Here is a 20641-nt window from a genome sequence, read left to right on the forward strand (position 1 = left end):
GCATTCTATAAAGTGAATTACAAAAGGGAGCAAAGCAGCCTAGTAACAAGGGATCTCAGGCAAGACCTCCGACTGCCGGTGGGGAGCAAACAGGAATAAGCCCCGTTTCCACAGCAGCTTGCTATTCTAGCATCTCTTCCAAAGCAAATCACGGAGAAATATGATCTATTTATGAGTCACTGACTCACATGGTCAAATTTCTGAAGGAAAAAGAAAATGCTATGGTTCAAACGCAAACTGAGGCTAAATATATGCTTTGAATTTATCTGGCCAGCTCTGCTCTTCACCACTGTTATGACTAATCAGCAGTTCACAGCATCCTACCCAGCACCTTTAGCGGCACCCTCGGGAACTCCCCTCTTCCCCAGGGCCTACCGACAAACTCCCGGAAGGAACAAAGGGGGATACCAAGGCTTTAAGCCTAGACACAGCACTACAGGAGAAGAGAACCAAGCAGCAGCTCCAGGCCTGTGCCAAGGCTCGACGGGCGCACCGCACGCTCATCCCGGCCCTGCTACCTACTGGGGACCCGCAGCCTGCCCCGGCAGCCTCCCGTTCCCCCCGGCAGCACCGTCAGGGCACCAGAGGTAAAGAAAAAGACGTTCAGGGAGACTCCTCTCTTCTCTGAGCGCACGATGATCTCTCTCAGGCCCGACCTTCGCAGGCCATAGCGCGGCTCACCCCGTCTTCCCCTCATCGCCGCTGCCTTCTCCAAGCCCCCCGAGAGTCCCACCGCAGGCGCTTTTTCTTCTCACAAGTTACCAGCTCTGCGGCCTTTGAGCTACGGGCAGCTTTAGAGCGTTTAAAAAAAATAAAAAAATAATAAAAAAAAAAGAGAGACAGAGTCACGTAAGCCTGGCTCGGCCCTTCCCTAGCAGAGCGACCGGCTGCCCAGGGGGGCAGCGCCCTCCGGCCCCTCGCGGGGCTCCGCGGGCAGAGGGCCGGGGAGAAGCCCTTCACCGCCCCGCACGGCGGCCGGGCCTGCGGCTAGAGGCCGCGCACCCCCCTCCCCGGCCCGGCAAGACCCCGGGGACGGCCGCACGCCCGGCCGGGCCGGCACAGCCCTCTCCCGCGGGGCGCGCCCGCCGCCGCTCCGGCCCAACAAAGCCGGCCGGCCCCGCCGAGGCTGCCCCGTCGCTCCGCGCCGCCGGCAAGGGGGGCGTGGGGGTGTCGGCCGGGGCCGCCCCGCTCCACCCGCGGGCAAAGCGGGACGGGGAAGCCCCCGCGCCCCCTCCCCGCCGCGCTTACGCTGCTCCCGTTGCCGCCGCCTCCTCCTCCTCCTCCGGCCGCCGCTGCCCTGGCTCCCCGCCGGTGCTTCCCGGGCTGGCGGCGGCGGCTGCTGCTGCTGCAATTTCCGCTTCTCCCGAGCTCCCACTTCCTCTTCCCGCACGGCCGGGCGGCTCCAGGTGGGAGAGGGACCCGCCGCGCCCCGCCCCGCCGGGCGGTGCTGCCCCGGCCGGCCCCGGCCGCCCCCCCCGCGGGACACGGCTGCCGGCTCGCCCGCGGGGGCGGGACACGCAACACACCAAGCCACTAAAAAAAAAAAATAAGAGGGAATATATATATATATTTTAAAATCGATACTGTAGCTGCTCCTAACGTCGCTGGGGAGAATTAGATGACCAAGCACTGCTACTTTAGAAATGCACCGTCAGGAGACGTGGTACACTTTTGAATGTATATATTTATTATTTTTTTGAATATTTTAATACTCACTTTTCCACCATCATCTTTTGGAAATTGCAACTGCGCCGTCTGGAGGGGTTTCCATCTCTTTAGCAGTGGGCAATAGGTTCACATTTGACTGTTCACAGGGTATCTAAACTAAACTGTTTTCTTTTTGGCATCTATCGGGTTTTAAAACGCAGCCTTAATACTTTAAGAGTTACTTGTTTATATCTTTTGGAGGAGGGGAAACCTCCAAATGACATTTCTAGCTAAAAACATTACAAATAAATATACACATTCAAACCGTAATAAAGGGCAAGATAAAATCCAGGTGAACGCTTTCACAAGTTTTGGAGGAAGGAACACGACTTACTAATTCCCAGTCTTAGTGGGACACCTACCTCCAAATTTGGTCAGTTCACAGTATAAAGAGGCTCAATTATTTTTTTTCTGTATTAAACACAAGGTAATTTACCCTATAATCTGAATATAGCATGTTTTAAAAATTGGGCTAAACTTACTCTTAAAAAATAAAAGTCTGCTTGACCCTGCTTTCTCCTCTGAGAGCCTTGATCCTTTTGCCATTACTTCTGGCTCTGTTGCTGTGCCCTTTTGGAGAGTCTCCACCTGTCCCTCTGTTTACAGGTAGGAATACCAACCCCATTTATATATCACTTTTCATCCATCCATTCCTACATGCCATATAAAACTATAGGTGCTGCTACCTAAATTAGCCTACAATTGCCTTTTTTCTTTTTGCAAAAGTTACTATTAACAAAAAATGCAATTAATAAAATTTAGAATAACTTGAGTTTAAGCAGTGCACCAAAACTACGTCCCTGAAAAAGGAATTATCAAGAAGTGAAAAAAACACTTTCCTTTTAAAGGCAAAGTAACTCTTTAGTTTCAACAAAAATATCACCCCCCAAACAACTCTTCAAACACAACATTGTGTCAATTTTTATTTACCTGAAAATCAATTTTGCTGACCCCCCCAATCTTTCGTCTACCTAGTTCCAGGCATAAATTCTGCTTTGAACTACTTCACACGTGCTCTGCTCCAAGTTTTGGCACGATAAATCACTACTGTCCACAAGACACTGCAAAAGCAACTTCTTGTCTTTTAATTCTACATCAGTTCGAAAGGAGAAAAATGAAGTAAGTTATAACATCTGTTTTGAGATTCCCTGTCCTCTAAACATGCAAAAATTGGAAGTTTAAAGCGCTCTCAGATAATTCTACCATCTCCTTACTGCAGATAAAAAGGGTTCTCATGTTTTAAAACACATACTTTAATTTTTATAGCACTCTTTCCAACTAAAGCCTTTAAAGACATTTGGTAATTTACAAAAAGTTATATTTAACCAAGCTTTATTTAAAGATTACTGTAACATACCCATATGCCTTTTACACATGCACATGCACGTTTTTTCTTTCCAGGGGGTTTATTAAAATTGAGTAAGAAGTGTTTTTCTCGATTTCTCTGAGATAGCTTTGCTGTATAATTCAGAAGGAATTCAACACACAGTTTTGCCAGTTCGTGAAAGCTTTTTCTATTTCACTCATTTATTCTAGCTCTCATGTCAATTCCATTGTTCCATAACAGTTAAGGTTTTACAGCCTTAAAATAATAAACGTATTTTCTTTTCACATTTTACAAGCCTATTGCGCATTGTTTTCACTTTTGAGAAGCAACAATACATGACTTTGAACACCTACTATCACATCAGTGACCAGAAACGTCTATGCAATTTTCTTCTAAACAGTGAAGTTTAGCTGAACAGTGAGTCAGGATCTCCTTCTGCAGTTTCATTTTAGCTTTTTTCTAGAAAGATAGATTCTCTGAAAATATAAAAGAGACTGCAAATGATCAGATAGCAACTCATATAGACAAGCTAGACAAACAGAGATGCATTACTGAACAATGTTTAAAGCATCAATCACAATATTTCTCCATTCCATGCATTCCACATCCTGCTGTTGATCTAGAGGACATGATGAAATACGCTTCACTACTGCTTCGATTATTCTGTAAGTTTATCCTTCTGTCTTCTCTTCTACACAAGAAATGGTTTACAAATATATTAAAATTGACATAAACAGCCCTATTGTGACCCAATTTTGTATCGGTTCCCTCGACTGCTATGTTTCTCCCCAAGTATCACCGTGGTCATAATCTCATTTTATTAACAAAGCAATTGTTGCTGCTATATAGAACAGCACTTGAATCTTCGTCACGTGGACCAGAATACACTGAAGTTGCGTGATAGTTTTTGTTCCTTTTAAAAAAGTAAGTCATAGCTCTAACTACTAGTAGAAGTAGGCAATAAAGCAGTTTTCTTCTGAAAACTGGTTTTCAAAAACTGATTAACGCATGTGAACTTGAACAATTCCAGAGAAAACGTCACATCTAACGGAACATTTTTCTACTGGAGAAAAGTCATCATTTGAAACAAGATCTACAGGGCAGCAAACAATCATTAAGATGCTTTATTGACAACATCCACTCACCGCAAATGTATCTGCCTGCATACGATTTAGATCTTAGCTTTTCAATAGCGTTTTATTGGCAGTGGAAAATGCATCAGTACTTTATTGAAAGAAAGCAATAAATAATACTGTGATAAAAATAGTTCAAAAGTAGACTGTACATATTGTTACATAATCTGAAAATACACAAAAGATTAATAGAAAAACAGAACAGTAACAATGAATTTCAGTTTTACAAGCAAGTTAAAAGTGGAAAACAAAATAAGAAAAAAGACATGCTATATATATTGTTGCATAATAAATAATGCACCATCTGAACAGATTCTTGCTGGCTTTTTAATATGCCATTTACAAGTGTCGGATACATTTTCTACTCATACAGTCCAAAATGGCTACAACCGTCAAAATTAAAGTCCAGACAGCTCTTTAGAACAAGTTTACAAAACACAAAAGATGACTTACATAAGCAAAGTAAGGCCTTTATTAGAAGTTGCACTGCTTTAGCCCATTGTACCTTCATCTTTCACTACTCGTTTGACATGAGACTGCAGTGCTTCATGATTGGTCCGTCAAAACTAGTTTCACCAGCATCTTTCCACAAGTGTTTTCAGTCAAAAAGATCTAGGACAAAAACTCTCTGTGGCCTGTGGATTACGACCAGGAATTATTATGAAGTCTATCTTCCTCAGTTAAGGAAAAAAAAAAAAATAAAAACAGTTCTTGGTTTATGGCTTATTTTCAGTCACTGTGAAGATACGCTATACAAATACAGCAGAGAGTGTTATGACCGTGTCAATCACTTCTAAAACGTGTTCCGTAGTGTTATAGTTCCTCCCAGCTTTTAAAACGAGTTATATTTTAAATAAAGACAAATTCCTACTACTTGACAAATCCTTTTTGTGGAAAGGTACAGTTCTGAAAAGAAGAACGATCGTGTACCATACCTTCTACAACAACATATGCTCACCTGAAAAAAAGCTGGAGTTGTTTTCAGATCTAAGCTAACATTTCCAAAAGACAAAATATATACTGCTTGGTGTCACGATACTTTTACAAAGGTATTAAAATCCTTTTCACCTTCAGTTTCATTATTAAAAAACAATGATAATTACAGTAACTGCATAATTTACAAAACCCCTATATTACTTATAGGGACATATACATACAAGCATTACAGTACATTCAGTTGGAAAGACTAAAATTAGAATAAAAAAATCAGCAATGATTTGATTTGTAGACTGAATAGAAACAGAAAAAGTAAGTAACTATATAAATGAGAAGTCACATAAATATAAGAAACATTTAGATTCTAAAATATTTTCTCTATAGTACTCATGAATTTATTTGCTAATTAAAAACTCTGTAATAAAATATCTCAAAGTGTCCATTTAACAAGTATTAACAGGTTAAGGGTTCCAAATGTTCAAAATGCTGCATATCACCGGTAGAAATAGTGTGGGTAAACTGTAAAAACAACAACAACACAAAACACACAAAAAAACACAAAAAAATTCCATTAGCAGTTTTTTTAAAAACATTTCATTCTAAGTTTCTCACAAACAACTCAAGTAGTGTAGCAGTCATGCATCGAATTATTGCCATGCCATGATGTATACAATTTTATTGCCTCCTGTGATCTTCAGTTGCAATGCAAAGTAAAGCACGAGGTCAAATATTTCTGCTTCCTAGATTTTTATCCTGGATCACCTGACTATAGAAAATCCTGAACCAGTGGGGAGAATCTGGGGAAGGGAAGACTTAAAACTTCAATGTCTTGAAACTAAAAAAAATTTAAGACAGCCCCTGAGATTATAAACTGACAGATCCACATGATCTGAGTTGCTATGTGCAAGAGTTTCCCTTCTCAACGTTTCATACATAAGAACTCTTTAGAACTAAACTTGCATATGCAAAAAGGTTCAGAATTTGACGAAAAGGCAGCCAGTACATGAGTTGGTAGGGATGTTACTGGCGAGAAGAAAGGCAAGAAGCTGTGAGCAGAAGAGACAGGCAATTTATAGCCCATGGAGATACCAGCTAGTGGGAGAGAGTCACTGGATTTTTATTTTTTTAGAAATCCAATATAGTAAAAAAATTTAGTTTCCAGGCTTGTTTGCAAAACGAGAGAAATACTGTTCCATGAGAAAATACAGCAGAGGCTGCTGAAGAAAAATCATTCCAAATCCTGGAGTAAGACAGGACTACCTATCTTTCATAAGCCAGAACGTATGTATTTTGCGTTAAACACCCCTGTGTTATCAAGCTGCCCTTTATTGTCAGCACTGCTCACAGCTACCCAAATTTAGGCTGCAGGTAGCTAAATCTAACTAGACAGCCTAAGCAATCACAGTAACAAAGTATCCAAGAATTGGAAAACTATGCAATTACCCCTATCATAATTCACCACTGAAGTATATTGTAGTGGGATAACTTTGACCAAGCAAAGACCCTGAAAGATCAATAATCTGAACTGCAGTGTCACACACTAAATTATTTTCTTTCCTTTATAGGCCTAATTTAGTTCCCTTCCCTCCTCCCCACTTCCACTAGCTGTTTCATCCAACCTTTGATTTCAACACTTTCTACACAGCTATTTAACATGGGTGCTTTTTGAGGCTGTTTAAAAAACACCCTCTAAAAGAATACAATATTTACAAAAGTCAATATTTAAACGCTCATAGTCTTCACTGTAGGAAATAAGCTCCGGATTTTCAATATAACAATCTACCCTGAAAACTTGAAACAGTTTTGTAAGCGTATAAATTCACTGTATTAAAATACCTGACATTTTATTTCATAAATAACTGCTTTACTATTATACCTATCAACTTTACTCACCAGGAGAAGGCTTTAACAGGAGTAGGTCCTTACTGTAGCAGAATCCAATCTTTGTGTTCCTGATACACTGCCTATTTCAAGAAGCACGGGAAGACATGCAGAACACAGCATGCATGTTAGTTTTCAAAAAAAAAAAATCTCACAGCAATTTGATTACGGCTACTGTACTCACCCAAATCTAAGGTTACAAGTTAGAAAAGCAGAATTTATTTTACAGTTTATATGTTAACCACTTCTAGTTTCAGTGGCTAACAAAAAGAATTCTAAAGAAGTCTGCGTGCCAACCAGCACACAGAAATTGGCAAAGGTAATTTTATAAGTCATTTATTCTCTATTTTAAATAGTTTATACATTTTTATTTTCTGGGTTTTTTAGTATTGTAAAAAGAAAGGGGTTTTACATGGTAAAGACTTGACTTACTTCAATTTACAGAATTTTCCACATGAATTCTGGAAAATATTTTGTGCTAGCGACAATATTTAAAATTTAAAACAGCTCACATTTTACAAGAGTAACATCAGATGCAAAGGTTGCTTCTTTGAGCTTTACTCATAAGTACAATTTTCAGAACCTGCAACAACTCTGACAGATTATGCTGAAGTTCTCATCCTGTCTGTTCCAATTAAATACATTTTTCCATTTATTTTTACTTGTGTTTTGTAAAACAAATTCAAGTAAAAGTTCATTCTCATGGTACTAAAGAGAAAACAGACAAGATACCTCATGTGACAGGTGATCAACTTCCACTTCCAGCTAGGGTTTTTGGTGTTTGTTTGGGTTTTTTTAATGCATATCTGTGTGTGTGTGCACATGCACACGCATACATATAGATCATTAAGTGCACAGCAATGAATGAAGTAGTGATTCCAAGTATAATCAATACTTAATGACTGCTGCAGTGGGGGTAATGCACCTTTTACTCAAGTTTTAATAATCTCAAAATTATCTGAGGGAGTTTACTCACATCATTTTAAATGTATTTTACTGCATTCCAGAAGCAGGACTTCCATTGGTCTAATTAATGCTAATTAGCAGTTACACATCACGTGATTAAAAGACTTCTACTAAAACGTAATTTTATTTTCGTGGTTTAAAATAGATTTATTTCTAACTATAATTCTCATTTTGTTATTCCAATGAAGTAAAAAGAAACTCCACATCTATTGCAGCTTCCTGAAATTATAAAGCACCCTATGGTTAAACACAGTGTTATAGATACAACCATGCACAAGGCAGATGCTTTTATGCAGCAAAAAGGTAATTTGGACTTAATTCCCCTGTAATCTCAAGCAAAAAAGTGCATCATGCTTAAAATAATACAAAATCAATACCATCAATCTGCATCTTCTTTGGCTGCATAGAGGGTGAAGACATTGAGGTCGTAACTCTGAAATTTGCAGGAAGAGTCTCTGCTGATCCAGCAGCTAAACCTCTTATGTCCTTTGGTCTAAACTTCTTTCTCCATGAAGGTGCTCTCCTAAAACTCTTATCATCATCCTGTTATATTGATAAACATCATTAGTGATTCAAAAAATGTAGGATTGTTACTGACATTAATACCGACAATCTTAAGTAAATGTATCACCACCAAATGAGTTAATTTTCAGAACGGTTCAGGTGCAACAGCAGCAGAGGTCTTCATTTGCAACAACCTGTGTCCATTTGCTAGACTGTAGGCTCTTCAGGCCAGTAACTATGGAAATTCCTGCGCTCGGCACATTTAGGAAAACGTTTTGTACTTTGAATGTTTGTACTTCATGATTTGCAGTAATTCATGAAGTGTCACATCACTCATTCTTAGGGGATATGAGGAGCGGAGCAGATCATAAAAACTGCTTTGGGAACACTGACATATAGAGGCTTAATTTGAACAATTGCTTTTAACCTTCAATTGTGTCTTACAGGAATGATGATACAGCTACCGTGCTTTCTCATGCTACAAATTACAGGAAGTGATCGTGAGGAAAAAAAAAGTAAGTGCAGCAAATACTATATTGCTGTGCAGTGTTTTGCTTAAGCACTTGGGTAAACTTGACTTGTAATTACCCAAGTGCATTTTCCCCCCATTAATACATCTGCGTCTTTGAAGTAATAGTCCACTTCAGAAATATAATATTGCACTTACTAAATACAATAGTTTAAGTCCCACTTCCAAAAATGCCTTTTGCAGTGAAGGTATTATGTCAATGCAAATATACCCATTGTGCATCTCCATTTGCCAACTTTGCCTTTAGAAATAGTTCAATCACTTGAATGCCATTTTACCTAAAATTTATCCCCTTTTAGAATTAGAGGACAAGCATCTGCATTATTTGAAGAGATCTTCATGATCAACAAACTGCCCTGTGCCACTAGACCAGGGCAAACATCCATTCCCTCAAAGCTCCTTCTCTTGCAGTTTGAAATCGCGAAGGAAAAATACCTTAGAAAACCATCAAGCTGCTTTCTGAGGATGTTATTAAAACCTTAGTAGAGATGCATAGTGGGAACAGAGCTGCCAGGGTGTGCCACAAAAGGGCTGCGACAAGTCCATTAGGCAAAAGATGAACACAAAACACAAAACCAGCCAAGGTCTGCCATAGCAGCCTCCTTCCTCAACATACCGGTGTATGCTTCACCTCACTGATCCAAAAGCAGTTTAAGCCAGCACTTTCACCCTTCCCCTGTCCTCTTCCTCATACTAGCACAAATGTTTTGAGATATCATGGACTAGTTCCCTGACCCAGTTAACCACATCAGGGTTTTGACACCTTAGTCTTAACCTGAACCACTTTCGCCTACGTGTGCTATCACATAAACTCCCATTAGCACCAAAGAAGAGGTAGCACAGAGTTAGGACTCTCTTGGGGAAGTAACAACAGCTTGAAACTGTTCACCAAGTTACAGCACAGAGCAACTTAAAAGGTTAAAGATGTAACACTCCCCTTTCTGCTATGGGTTCACAGGGTCTACAAAAAAGCCTCACACCTAGTTTGTTAGAGTTTTATACTCATTACATTTGAATGAAGTTTATACACCGTAAGACCACAGACTGCCTGACAGAAATTACTTTGATGTGCAAATGATGATGACCTGGTGGTCATCTATACCATCTATATACCGGTATATAGGTGGTACATACCATCTATACCACCATCTATACCAGTATTAACAACACAAGCTTTCTTGAAAAACACTCAATTATTTGAAACATTGCTCGTTAGGACAAAGGTTTGAAATGTGCTATACATTTAGGACAAAGGTTTGAAACATGCTATACAGTGCCTTTCTTTATTATAGCTTGTTCATCTGCAACACTGGTCGCTAGTTTTCCCACATTTTAGATAGAAGATTCAGCCCAAAGTGCTGTGATTACACATTAACCATGCAAGCTACAAAAAACAAACTTGCAAATCATCTCAATACTTTCATATTCAAAGTTATCTTACCTAAATACACAAAAACTGCCATATTCAGAAACTCTTGAAGACAAAGAATTTGAAGACTTCTGTCACTATTCTGTCAATAGCTTAAACAGGTTCAGGCTAAATTCTTTCACTTAACAGTTCTGCTAAAGTTCCCAGAACCATAAAATGGGTCAACACTCAAGTAACTTACTTCATCAAGTCTTCTGTCAGTGCCCATAGCAAGAAGGTTATTAAATTCCCTCTCCAGAACAGCACGAGCCTAAAGTTTATAGTACGAAAAAAATGGAAATTAATTCCAAAAGATTAGTAATTAGTAACCAATAGCAATTTTTTTAAGCTAATATAACCCAAATTGTTTAATACCTTCTTATCAGATTAATAAACATACTTAGTACTTGAAAAGTTACAATTTAAGTTATAGCTTATTAAATATTTAAGGAAGACTTAACAGCTTCCCCTTCCCTTCGTTGCAATATGAAAGTTCATAATTTCTGGCTCAAATGTAATTATTTCAGAATAAAAACTAGCAAACAACAAAAATGATGAGTTTTACACTAAAGTCGTAAAGATGGGCTATGAGGAAAATATTCAAACAATATTTTTTGTTCAAGCACATTTATCAACCAGAATTGTTACTAACAATTAGAAAACAGTAAGAAAAGCACAGCTCTATGTTTTTCTCTTACAGGATAATGGACAACTTTCAATTTCTAAATTTTCTAGAGCTAGGAATAGAAAGACATGCACTTACCTAAGGAAAACAACAGTCAGTTCCATTTTTAACCTTCCTAAAGGGGACAAAAATCCTATCAACCATAAAGTAACTACTTCTTGCTTACCTGCGTGTTTTGAGTGGGTATTTGTAATAAGAGAGCTAATGCATTGTAATCAAATGATTCATCTAAGGCCACAAGTGCACCATGAACTCCGCTCTCTATAAGGTTATTTGCGTATTCTTTAAGACCAATGGACACTACCCAATGGATCATTCTTTCATTGCTCCAGACAAGGACATCTATGGAGAAAAAAAGTTGCCTGATTTATGACAATACAGCTTTTCTGAACAAAAAACCCACAGCCCTTTCTTGATCTGTATGCTCGTGTCGGGATTGATTTTCACATATACACAATTCATCATAAATGCTGTTAAGCAGTAGCCCTCAAGGGATTGTGTTATTTAACATTTAGGTTGCGATCCAATCTGCCCCTGCCTTTTTGGTGTGCATGAAACGCTCTGAATTGGCAACAAAACTTCATGCTTAGACTCCAACACTTGGTGTTGGATCCTTTCCATACAGTAGTTTTCCTTGCACCCAGAGGAAATGGTCCTTGCTCAATCTCCTCTCTCTGCCTACAGAAGGAGGCTACAGTCACACTTACGAGACAAGTTCAGCTGGGCATAGCCTTCATAGAATCATAGAATAGTTTGGGTTGGAAGGGACCTCTAAAGGTCATCTAGTCCAACCCCCCTGCCGTGGGCAGGGACATCTTCAACCAGATCAGGTTGCTCAGAGCCCCGTCCAACCTGACCTTGAATGTTTCCAGGGATGGGGCATCCACCACCTCTCGGGGCAACCTGGGCCAGTGTTTCACCACCCTCAGCGTAAAAAATGTCTTCCTTGTATCTAGTCTATATCTACCCCCCTTTAGTTTAAAGCCATTCCCCCTTATCCTGTGCAGATGGGGAAGACAGGATCTTCTATTTTACACAGCCACTTAGGGGCTTGGACCTCACCCAAGACAGATTAAGTATTTAGGAAAAAAAATTGTACTACTAAAAAGAAAAATCTTATAGCAGTTTCTCACGCGCTTCCTACTGAATTTGAACAGAAAGCTTTATTCGTTATTGTTTAAAGCTTCATTATTTATTAGTTTTATAGACTTATCTACCTTTAAGTTCTGAAGGTGTTCAATTTAGTAATGCAGACTTACCTTCAGCTTGTGTATGCATACTACTACACTTTTCCACAATCATAAATTTAAAGTAAACATATTTGAAGTTTGCTGGAAGGCATTTCATACTCTAACAGTTCAACAAGCAATACACTCTCATCTTAGAACTTTTTCATGGAAAAACATTACAAAGCAGCATTTACATGTTCAGCCCAAACATCAAAACAAAAACTATGTTCTGACAAGTAGGGGGGTTTTTTACACTACTCGGGAATGTCTATACCAATCGAACAGTTATAACGATCCACAGCATGTTTCTGGCCTATGCCAACTAGCATTCTTCCCAAACAATTCCCAGGAGGCATTCAAGAATTGTATGTTCCAAGAAGCAATCCCCTATAGGCAATAGACACAGCCATACCATCAGGAGGCTAAAAAAAGGCTTACCAGCCACAACACAGGCTTGTTTCATGCCAGATAGTTGCAATTCCTGGGAATGTTCTCAGGCACGACTAGTAGAATAACCACCAAAAGGTATCCACACTTTAAAAGGAAAGGGGAAGAGCAGGCACAGAGCCTCCTAAGCAAATTGTGTACAAGGTAACCCTAAAATTTTAGTCTAGGATGTCAGCAAAGACTTCTGATATTAGGCAGAAGACAAACTTTCTATGGGAAGTCTTGGAAAATACTGTGAATTCCCAACCCTGCTTTTTCTTCTTTTTCTCCTGACTTGTTCAATAATCACCATGTATCTGGAAGATATAAACACCTATGTCGCCTGGATGTTTTTTCATAAAGTGCTGGATAATAAAAATTATCAGCCACAACCAACAATAAAATCAAGTAGATGCAAAGTTGTTACGTCAGAACAGGGGAAAAAAAAACCAAAACAAAACCAGATAGTTTTTCAAAACCCTCATCCTCCTAAAACATTTAGTTTTGTTTCAAACTTCAGAGCAGTAAGAGTTTCAAAAACGCCTGCATTTGTAGCACATCTCTACACAAGTGAATGATTTAATGATGTGTTTCATGATTCACTGTTCAGGGCCTGCATCCAGACACACCTCCTGTATTTAACACTTGATATCTTATAAGTAATTCCTCCCTCTAATGCCTTTTTTTTTTTTTAAATAAATTTTTAAGACAGATCAGTGAAAACACGTTAGAATCAGACTGAGGTCAAGACTATGCACTAACCCTTAATTTCATCCTGGCTTTCTTCCCTTTTTCTTTCAAGTTCTTTTCGATCATAATTCAGTCTTCGTAGGCACATAATTCCACACTGAAAACTGTTTCTGTTTAGAAAAGAAAAAAAAACAAACAAACCACATTTACAGATAGTGGAAACATTTACTGTAAGTTAGGTCTCCAACTTAAATCTATTTACCTGTGAAAGCTGTCCACCATTTTAAGTTGCCCGCGCAGATCTTTTTTAGTTAAATGATCCAGCATTCGAGCATCAACAAGACATTCCATGAAATAGCTGCGATATTGAGGGAGCCCCAGACTAGGGAGCCATTCATTGCCAATCCACTCATGGTTCATATCGCCATATGCTAACGTCTGTTTTTAAAAGATTAAGGAATAAGCTTATTAAAATGAGAAATAAAAGAGAAAAGCTTTTTTAGACAACATATTTTAAAGAAAAAAGTAAAACAATGCTTACTTCTTAGCCTGTAAAGATAAGCAAATAAAAATACTGAATGCTACATGTATGTTTTCTGAAGAAGTCATCCTCATGAAGAAAAGCAAGTTTAGATATTCAGATCAGCAAGTAAAACTGCCTTAACTTATTTCATGTTGAAGAGTATGAAAAAATATGCAAAAACTAATAAAAATAAAAAAGACTAATCTATACTGTTTTGATAGCAAGAGCCATAGAATTTCATTTTGTTAAGATGCTCAAAACACTATCTCTTGAAAACTGGGGGTGGCGGATTCTTATTTTTCACATGGCTGTATAAATACAAGATATCAGAAAATAACTGCAGGGATTTTGAGTACACTTAACTTTCAGAAACTGATCCCAATCAAATAAGCAAAAAATTATAAAACCCCACTACTGAAGAACAAGCAATTCTAAATACTAGTCTTTATCCTAAAACAAACAAACAAAAACCCCACCAAAAAATCACCAACCAAAAAAGCCCAACTTCCCTCACTGCATTTTTTGACCTGCAAATCACCAGGCATTTTTTGGAGACAACTTCTAAAAAGAAGAGAGTTTGTAAACTATGCATCTAATCATTCCTTGAGCAACAAAAACCAGCAGCTCTTTTTTTCCCAAGAGTCAAGAGTAATAATTTGTTTTTACTGTGCAATTAAAAGTCAAAAGCTTTATTTCTCCTCTAGAGGAAGCATCTTCTAGAAAGGAGCAAGGCCACGTAGAAATGTATTTCTTCAAGCCATCGCTAGGTCGCAGACTGAAAGAGCATGTTACTTTTGTAACAGGGAGGCAAGCTATGATTGTTCTCATTGACAATCCGCAAGAGTATCTGAGACACAGTTAATGGGACAAACAGGTTTAAGCTGGAGGGCAGCCAAGCAAGAAGAGACTATACTGTCCAAAGATACAAGTCACAGACAAATCCTGAGTTTTGTTTATATCCCTGTATAAAATACTCGACTATCTCAATGCCTGAAAATACAATTAGGATTTGTCACCACTTTAAGGGAAAACAATTAATCAAGGAGGATTACAGAATTAGTGCACAGAAATCTACTTAACTATCTAGGCTCCGTATGTCTTGTAGCACACCTGTAATAGTGGCCAGGTTGAACAGGGACTTTCTGCACACAGCAGATAATTCTTGTTGGACTTCTGGCTTCCCAGAGAGCCACCCCCACCAAAACACTCCATACTTTATGTCATGAAATTATCTTAACATTTTATCTAGTATGTTCAATACATAGAATACAACAATGCTTATTAAGAAAGAGTAACTTCATTTTGGTGATTCATAAGCTAGAGGACAAATATTTCAGAAAGCTAATGATAACAAAGACTTCTGAATATTCTTCTCCTAACAGCCTCATTATTAAAAATCCTTATGCATAGCTTTTTTGGTGAGGTACTATGTAACAACGTATTTTACAAATTTTCAATGATGAGCCACCAAATCTTGGACGTTCTAGAAAACATGAAAATATTTAAATCACCTAAATATAAAAGTGTATCTTCCAAGTATGTATCATACAGAGATAAGCCTGCAGTTTCCCCCTCTCCCAATCCCCAAGCCACACCAAGAGTCACTAAAAGAAACTGCTATAAAGGAAAAACATTCTTTCATGCTCTAATTATTGTGACAGTTTACATATAGTTTATAATATTACATAAAGTTTCCAACCTGAGCCCAGCTTCCCTCCTCATCTTCCTGTTACGTGGTTAGAAAAGCAAAAGAACACATAGGTATTAGTATTTAAGTTTAGTAAGGAGATCAAAGTTAAAGAGGCACTGCAAGACTAAGTCTACTGCATACCAAAAAAATCTAGATAAAGCAAGCATCATGCATTGTAAAAAAAAAAAAAAAAAATTACAAGGCACTCATTTTCATATAAGAGGTTGCAAAACCCATCTACTGATTAAGTTTTCTGGAGAGAAGACATTTCCACACAAGTAATTCAATTTGTCTATTAATCAAATCAGAGCTCCGTTTTATAGATTAGAGTTTTGTTTACAATCTTATCAGTGTTGATTTTTCCCCCCCTTCTGGAAAAAAAAACTATCAAGATGCAGGTTACAAGGTTAATAATTAGAAGAAGCAATGATCCAGAATTTTAATGCATTAATTTGGAAAAAAAAGAAAAAAGAAAGACCAAAAGGCACTTGATTCAAATGTTCAAAAAGTGGGAAAAGCACTCTAGGAACAGAAGTGGCAACACTGTAAACTAACCGTTTGTTGGGTGGCTGTAAGATTTTCCATTTCTTCATGTGTTACCCAGACATTTCCCGTGGTCTAATATGACCCCACAGGGAACCAATCCCATCCAGTGAAAGGGAAGCAGTAACAAAGAGGAGAGGTTGCAGAACATATAAGCAATCGGTACATGTAAGGAGCAGGCATGGGCAAAAGCAATGGTTTCTAAAGTCTTAAGTATAGGTATATCTATTGAAAGTAATGGCATGGAATAAAAGCCTATTAACATGGATCACTTTTCTTCAAAGATATTAACAAAATTGAACGTGATAAATAGCTTACACTGATGTAATTAACGGGCAAACACTTGAGACGGCTCTAATCCGAAAAATGCAGTTGTAGTCTAGTACGTAATCCCAGGAATCTCAGAAATAACTTTAGATTGCGGGGCAGACCGACTCATGAGAGGGAATTCACACTAACTTTAAGTGTCTAAATTTACTGTAGTATAGAGAGACAGGTGGACTCCTAGTTTATGTAGGCTGAACCATTATTTGGAGTTAATGGCCTTACACATGGATTAAAAGAGCCTCCAACTATGTTACACATTTCTGAATGCACATGTATACTTCATCTGTATTATAAATTCTTCTGAGGCCAAAAGATGAGGCAAATAACATGTACTCTAAATATTTTGGATTATATACTTACACTGACATAAAGTTCTCTTTCCCTTAAGAAAGAAAACATAGCTATGCCTTCATTTAATTTCCATGAAAGGAAGAAATATCTTGTATTTAAATAATGTGTTTCTCTACAATTTGATGTTTCCAGAATTTCTTATTTGAAGCTCAAATCCTTTCAGTTGCATGTTTACGGCAGAATTTTTGGAAATTCTAATGGTTCTAAAAGACGTTTAATGCTGGATCACTTTCCTTACCGTCCTTGAGGTGGGAGGGGCAGATGGACTTGTTAGTGACATGATTTCTTGAATGGCCAGCCTCAGCTTCAGTCTGTGCAGAGGATTACTAATGCCAATTTCACGCTGTATTTCTGTATCAGACAAAGCTGACATGATAGCACCGCTTTTCACATTTGCTCGGCAAGCAGCCACATACCAGGCTGGCATCCCAACCCACAGCTGAAACACAAAAAAAAAGGAAGTAAGCAGGATCTGGAAAACATTCCTGGCTCCAAAACCTTAAATTCTTTAGAATTCTGTACACTAAGGTTTTTATTGTTTATTTTGGAGGGACCACTTACCTCCAGCCACACAACCACAGTAGGCCCATCCCACTGTGCAAAAGGTAAACCTTGTCTTCTGGCTTCCTCAAGCAGCTCATGCCTACAATTACAGAAATAGCTATTAATAACAGAGAGAAACTAGTTATAACTAGACATTACAATTCAAACACTGCATTCAATTGACCATCTTCTTTCCAATAGTTAGCTTTCTTCCTTTCTCAGCCTTATGAGATATACCCACTAAGGCAGCCACAGCACACGTACAAGGACTACGTAGTGACATAAGCTGAACTGGATAGGAAATTTCAGAGTGGCAGAGATGCTGGACCTTGCCTTTCGGAAATTTGTGTCTGAAACTGCTACTGCCACTCTAACCGACACTGCCAACACAAAGTGGAGATGTCAGACTTATTTGTCAGTCAGATTCTCAATTGCTGCAATTTTCTGTTCAGCAAATTAGACTGAACCAAAATAGTCACTTCTCCTCAACATGCAGATTTGAAACCTGTGGAAATGTATGAGTACATCAGATACCCATGCCATCGAAACAGTACTGTCCATCAGGCTGTCGAGGCTAGAAACTGGGACAGTAACCATTTAATTGGCAAATTTCAGTCTGCAACAGCAAGGCTGTCAGAATTTCAGGCACAGCTTCAGACAACCATTATATTCAGAACGCCATGCTTTGGCAATTATATTCTGAAAGGCTGTGTACTGAAACTCAGCTTTCATCTCCTATGATGACACCATTTCCTTTGTTATTCTGGAACAGAAGAGACTGAAGTTTAACATTGACAATTCAGCTTACAGAAACAATGGAAGCTCACAAGATCCCTATAAATAGCTGCCAAAAATGTTTGATAAACCAAGAGACAAAAACTAGCGTTGCCGGTATTAGCATGCAATGTTGCTTGGATACTTCTGTCTGAAAAAATGGGTAAGGTCTGAAAAAAGCATATTTAAGCTGCCTTTGAAAGCTAGTTATATATGGTTAAGTCTCCACACACTCTCCTCAGAAGTTTAGAAAAAACAACTTCACCTAATTGGACAGTTCTTACTGTTTTATGCTTTTTATTCACGCCTGCAAGTGTAGAATTAAGAAGATAAGCAGCAATACTACAGATTCAGGATCCTACATTATGTATTTGTAATTTTCTCATAATTTAAAACAAACAAAATCTCCTCGCCTTCAGAACTGTATTGCTAAATACATCTACGATGATAAAATATTTAAAACCTACAGATATTAAAAAACTACCACACAAGACATCTTGAAAAGGGTTTACTGACAGACTAGTAGCTTTCTTTGCTAGTAGTACAAAATGGATATGCAGTATTCAGCTCTTTTAGACATGCCAGCATACCTAGGATCCTCACATTATGTTGGTAGATAGCTAAATATAAAAAATAATCAATGAAGTAATAAATATACTAGCAACTGTTTTATCAATAGATAGTACTTCTCCACCTGCATGTCAATAAATTACTATTACTCTAGAAGAACCTCCCAATACTTTCTCCTAATTAAGTGTGCTGCCTAGGAATAAAAAAAGGGGAGGAAGGAAGGAGCTACCAGATAACTGGTTACAAATAACCATTCTAATGTACCCATTTTAAGACCCAACAATTAAGGCGGAAATAGTGTTCAGCAGTTAGCAGCTCAATAGCTAGATTTCACTAACAAAGACGACTGTAAAAGTTAATACATATTTGTACACTTCAAAAAGATACATGTATTTCTAAATTAGGAATAAAGGATCAGCTATTTTCCTGCTACTGCGGAACACGTTACGTTAATCCCACAAATCACTAGCCCTGAATACATTCAGTTTTGCTTCACTTCGTTGTTTAAAGATTAAAAAAATGAGAAAAATAAATTAATAAGATATTATAAAATACTGCTTGGTAAGAACAGAATAAAATGCTTAATACTGTATTTGCCAGAAAGGAATACAATGTTTTTTCCAAGTACTTTAACTTCAAGACTGGTGTCCTTGTCTTCCTTTTTGGTGGTTGTGGTAACACAACCGTGCAGAGAGGGAGGCCCACTAGTGATGAAAGAGCACAGACATGCCCAAAGTAGCCTCAGGTTTGACTATGATGACCCCACGAGAGCATGTAATCACTGCCTCCCCCCCAGCTTATAAAGCTGCCTGGGGTATTGTATGTAATTCAAAGAACGGCAGTGTAATTTCTGCTAGTTTTATAAGTCTCCCTGCGTACTTCAAGTTAACCATGAAACACCAAATCATTTGGAGATGAACAGTACAGGGAATGTATCAACAGCGTAAGGAGAGGTTATAATGCAAACTTTAAAACTCACGGTGGTGAGTTTAAACTGGCACGGGTTGCCCCAAGAGGTGGTGGATGCCCCATCCCTGGAAACATTCAAGGTCAGGCTGGACGGGGCTCTGAGCAACCTGCTCTAGTTGAAGATGTCCCTGCCCACGGCAGGGGGGTTGGACTAGATGACCTTTAGAGGTCCCTTCCAGCCCAAACTATTCTATGATTCTATTGTATGCAGAAAGCAATTGTGTGGCTGGAAGGAAGTGTTATGTGATGGAGGCAAACATGTAGAAACAGAAACAAACAAAGCAAACATGTTTGAGATAACTTTATGCAGAAATCATTCAATGGATCCAAAGAGGAACACATCCATGAAGTAGAAAATTATTTGTGGAATTTGTTCACATGCAAGAAGAGATAGAACCTTGCTTGCACGGGAAATCTTTAAACTGAAAGCTCAAGACATAGCACAGGCACAAAACATCTCATGGGAAGAATTCAAAGGCAGCTGCTGTTTTATCTGCAAATGACGCATCAATGGTTTTTTCCTATAGCAGAGAACTTCACTTTTCCAACAATTCCCTTCCAACTTCACGAAGAAACTCACTGCATTCCAGCAATACATGATCAGATTATGTAAAGATCACAGCTGACATGCCAGTTCAGTTTCACAGCCATCCAATTCTACCATTTAAGAAGTGGGTGCAAAATCCAGCTTCATATCTTTGTGAGGGGAAAAAAAATAATATTGCAGTAGTGTTGGCAGTGCTAACAGATGGTATAAAGCTGGCACTGTGAAGGACAAAAGAATGTCAAAGGAGTAGCTGGCTACTGGAATAGCTCTTAGGTGACAAAACCAAGGGATAGATGTCTACAGACTTAATAAAAAGTTGGCTGAACGTCACTGGGAACGCGAGACCAAATGTGCTGCTGCAAGAGGGGAACACTTGTTGTTAG

General features: G+C 38.6%; 2 protein-coding genes across 11 annotated transcripts in view; both read right to left on the bottom strand.

The window, feature by feature from the left end:
* The window catches only part of CTTN (cortactin), a 28289-nt gene extending 26914 nt beyond the window's left edge, over nucleotides 1-1375 (bottom strand). Inside the window, exon 1 of one of the 2 annotated variants that reach the window (XM_076343779.1) lies at nucleotides 1249-1375. The gene's annotated coding sequence lies outside the window, so the exon portion shown is untranslated. The remainder of the gene's footprint in view (nucleotides 1-1248) is intronic. The other variant, XM_076343780.1, reaches the window with a different exon arrangement.
* Nucleotides 1376-3214: 1839 nt separating this feature from the next.
* The window catches only part of PPFIA1 (PPFI scaffold protein A1), a 61098-nt gene continuing 43671 nt past the window's right edge, over nucleotides 3215-20641 (bottom strand). For 2 of the 9 annotated variants that reach the window (XM_076343781.1, XM_076343783.1), the window contains 11 exons: nucleotides 17417-17498; nucleotides 17094-17294; nucleotides 16190-16252; nucleotides 15644-15670; nucleotides 13684-13859; nucleotides 13494-13591; nucleotides 11243-11418; nucleotides 10594-10662; nucleotides 8328-8493; nucleotides 6997-7067; nucleotides 3215-5622 (listed from right to left, as the gene is read on the bottom strand). In XM_076343781.1, the coding sequence (XP_076199896.1) occupies nucleotides 7009-7067; nucleotides 8328-8493; nucleotides 10594-10662; nucleotides 11243-11418; nucleotides 13494-13591; nucleotides 13684-13859; nucleotides 15644-15670; nucleotides 16190-16252; nucleotides 17094-17294; nucleotides 17417-17498 (1117 nt within the window). In that variant the 3' untranslated portion in view covers nucleotides 3215-5622; nucleotides 6997-7008. The remainder of the gene's footprint in view (nucleotides 5623-6996; nucleotides 7068-8327; nucleotides 8494-10593; nucleotides 10663-11242; nucleotides 11419-13493; nucleotides 13592-13683; nucleotides 13860-15643; nucleotides 15671-16189; nucleotides 16253-17093; nucleotides 17295-17416; nucleotides 17499-20641) is intronic. The other 7 variants (XM_076343782.1, XM_076343785.1, XM_076343787.1 and 4 more) reach the window with 5 other exon arrangements.

Source organism: Aptenodytes patagonicus, chromosome 7 (genome assembly GCF_965638725.1).
Source record: "Aptenodytes patagonicus chromosome 7, bAptPat1.pri.cur, whole genome shotgun sequence".
Classification (NCBI taxonomy): domain Eukaryota; kingdom Metazoa; phylum Chordata; class Aves; order Sphenisciformes; family Spheniscidae; genus Aptenodytes; species Aptenodytes patagonicus.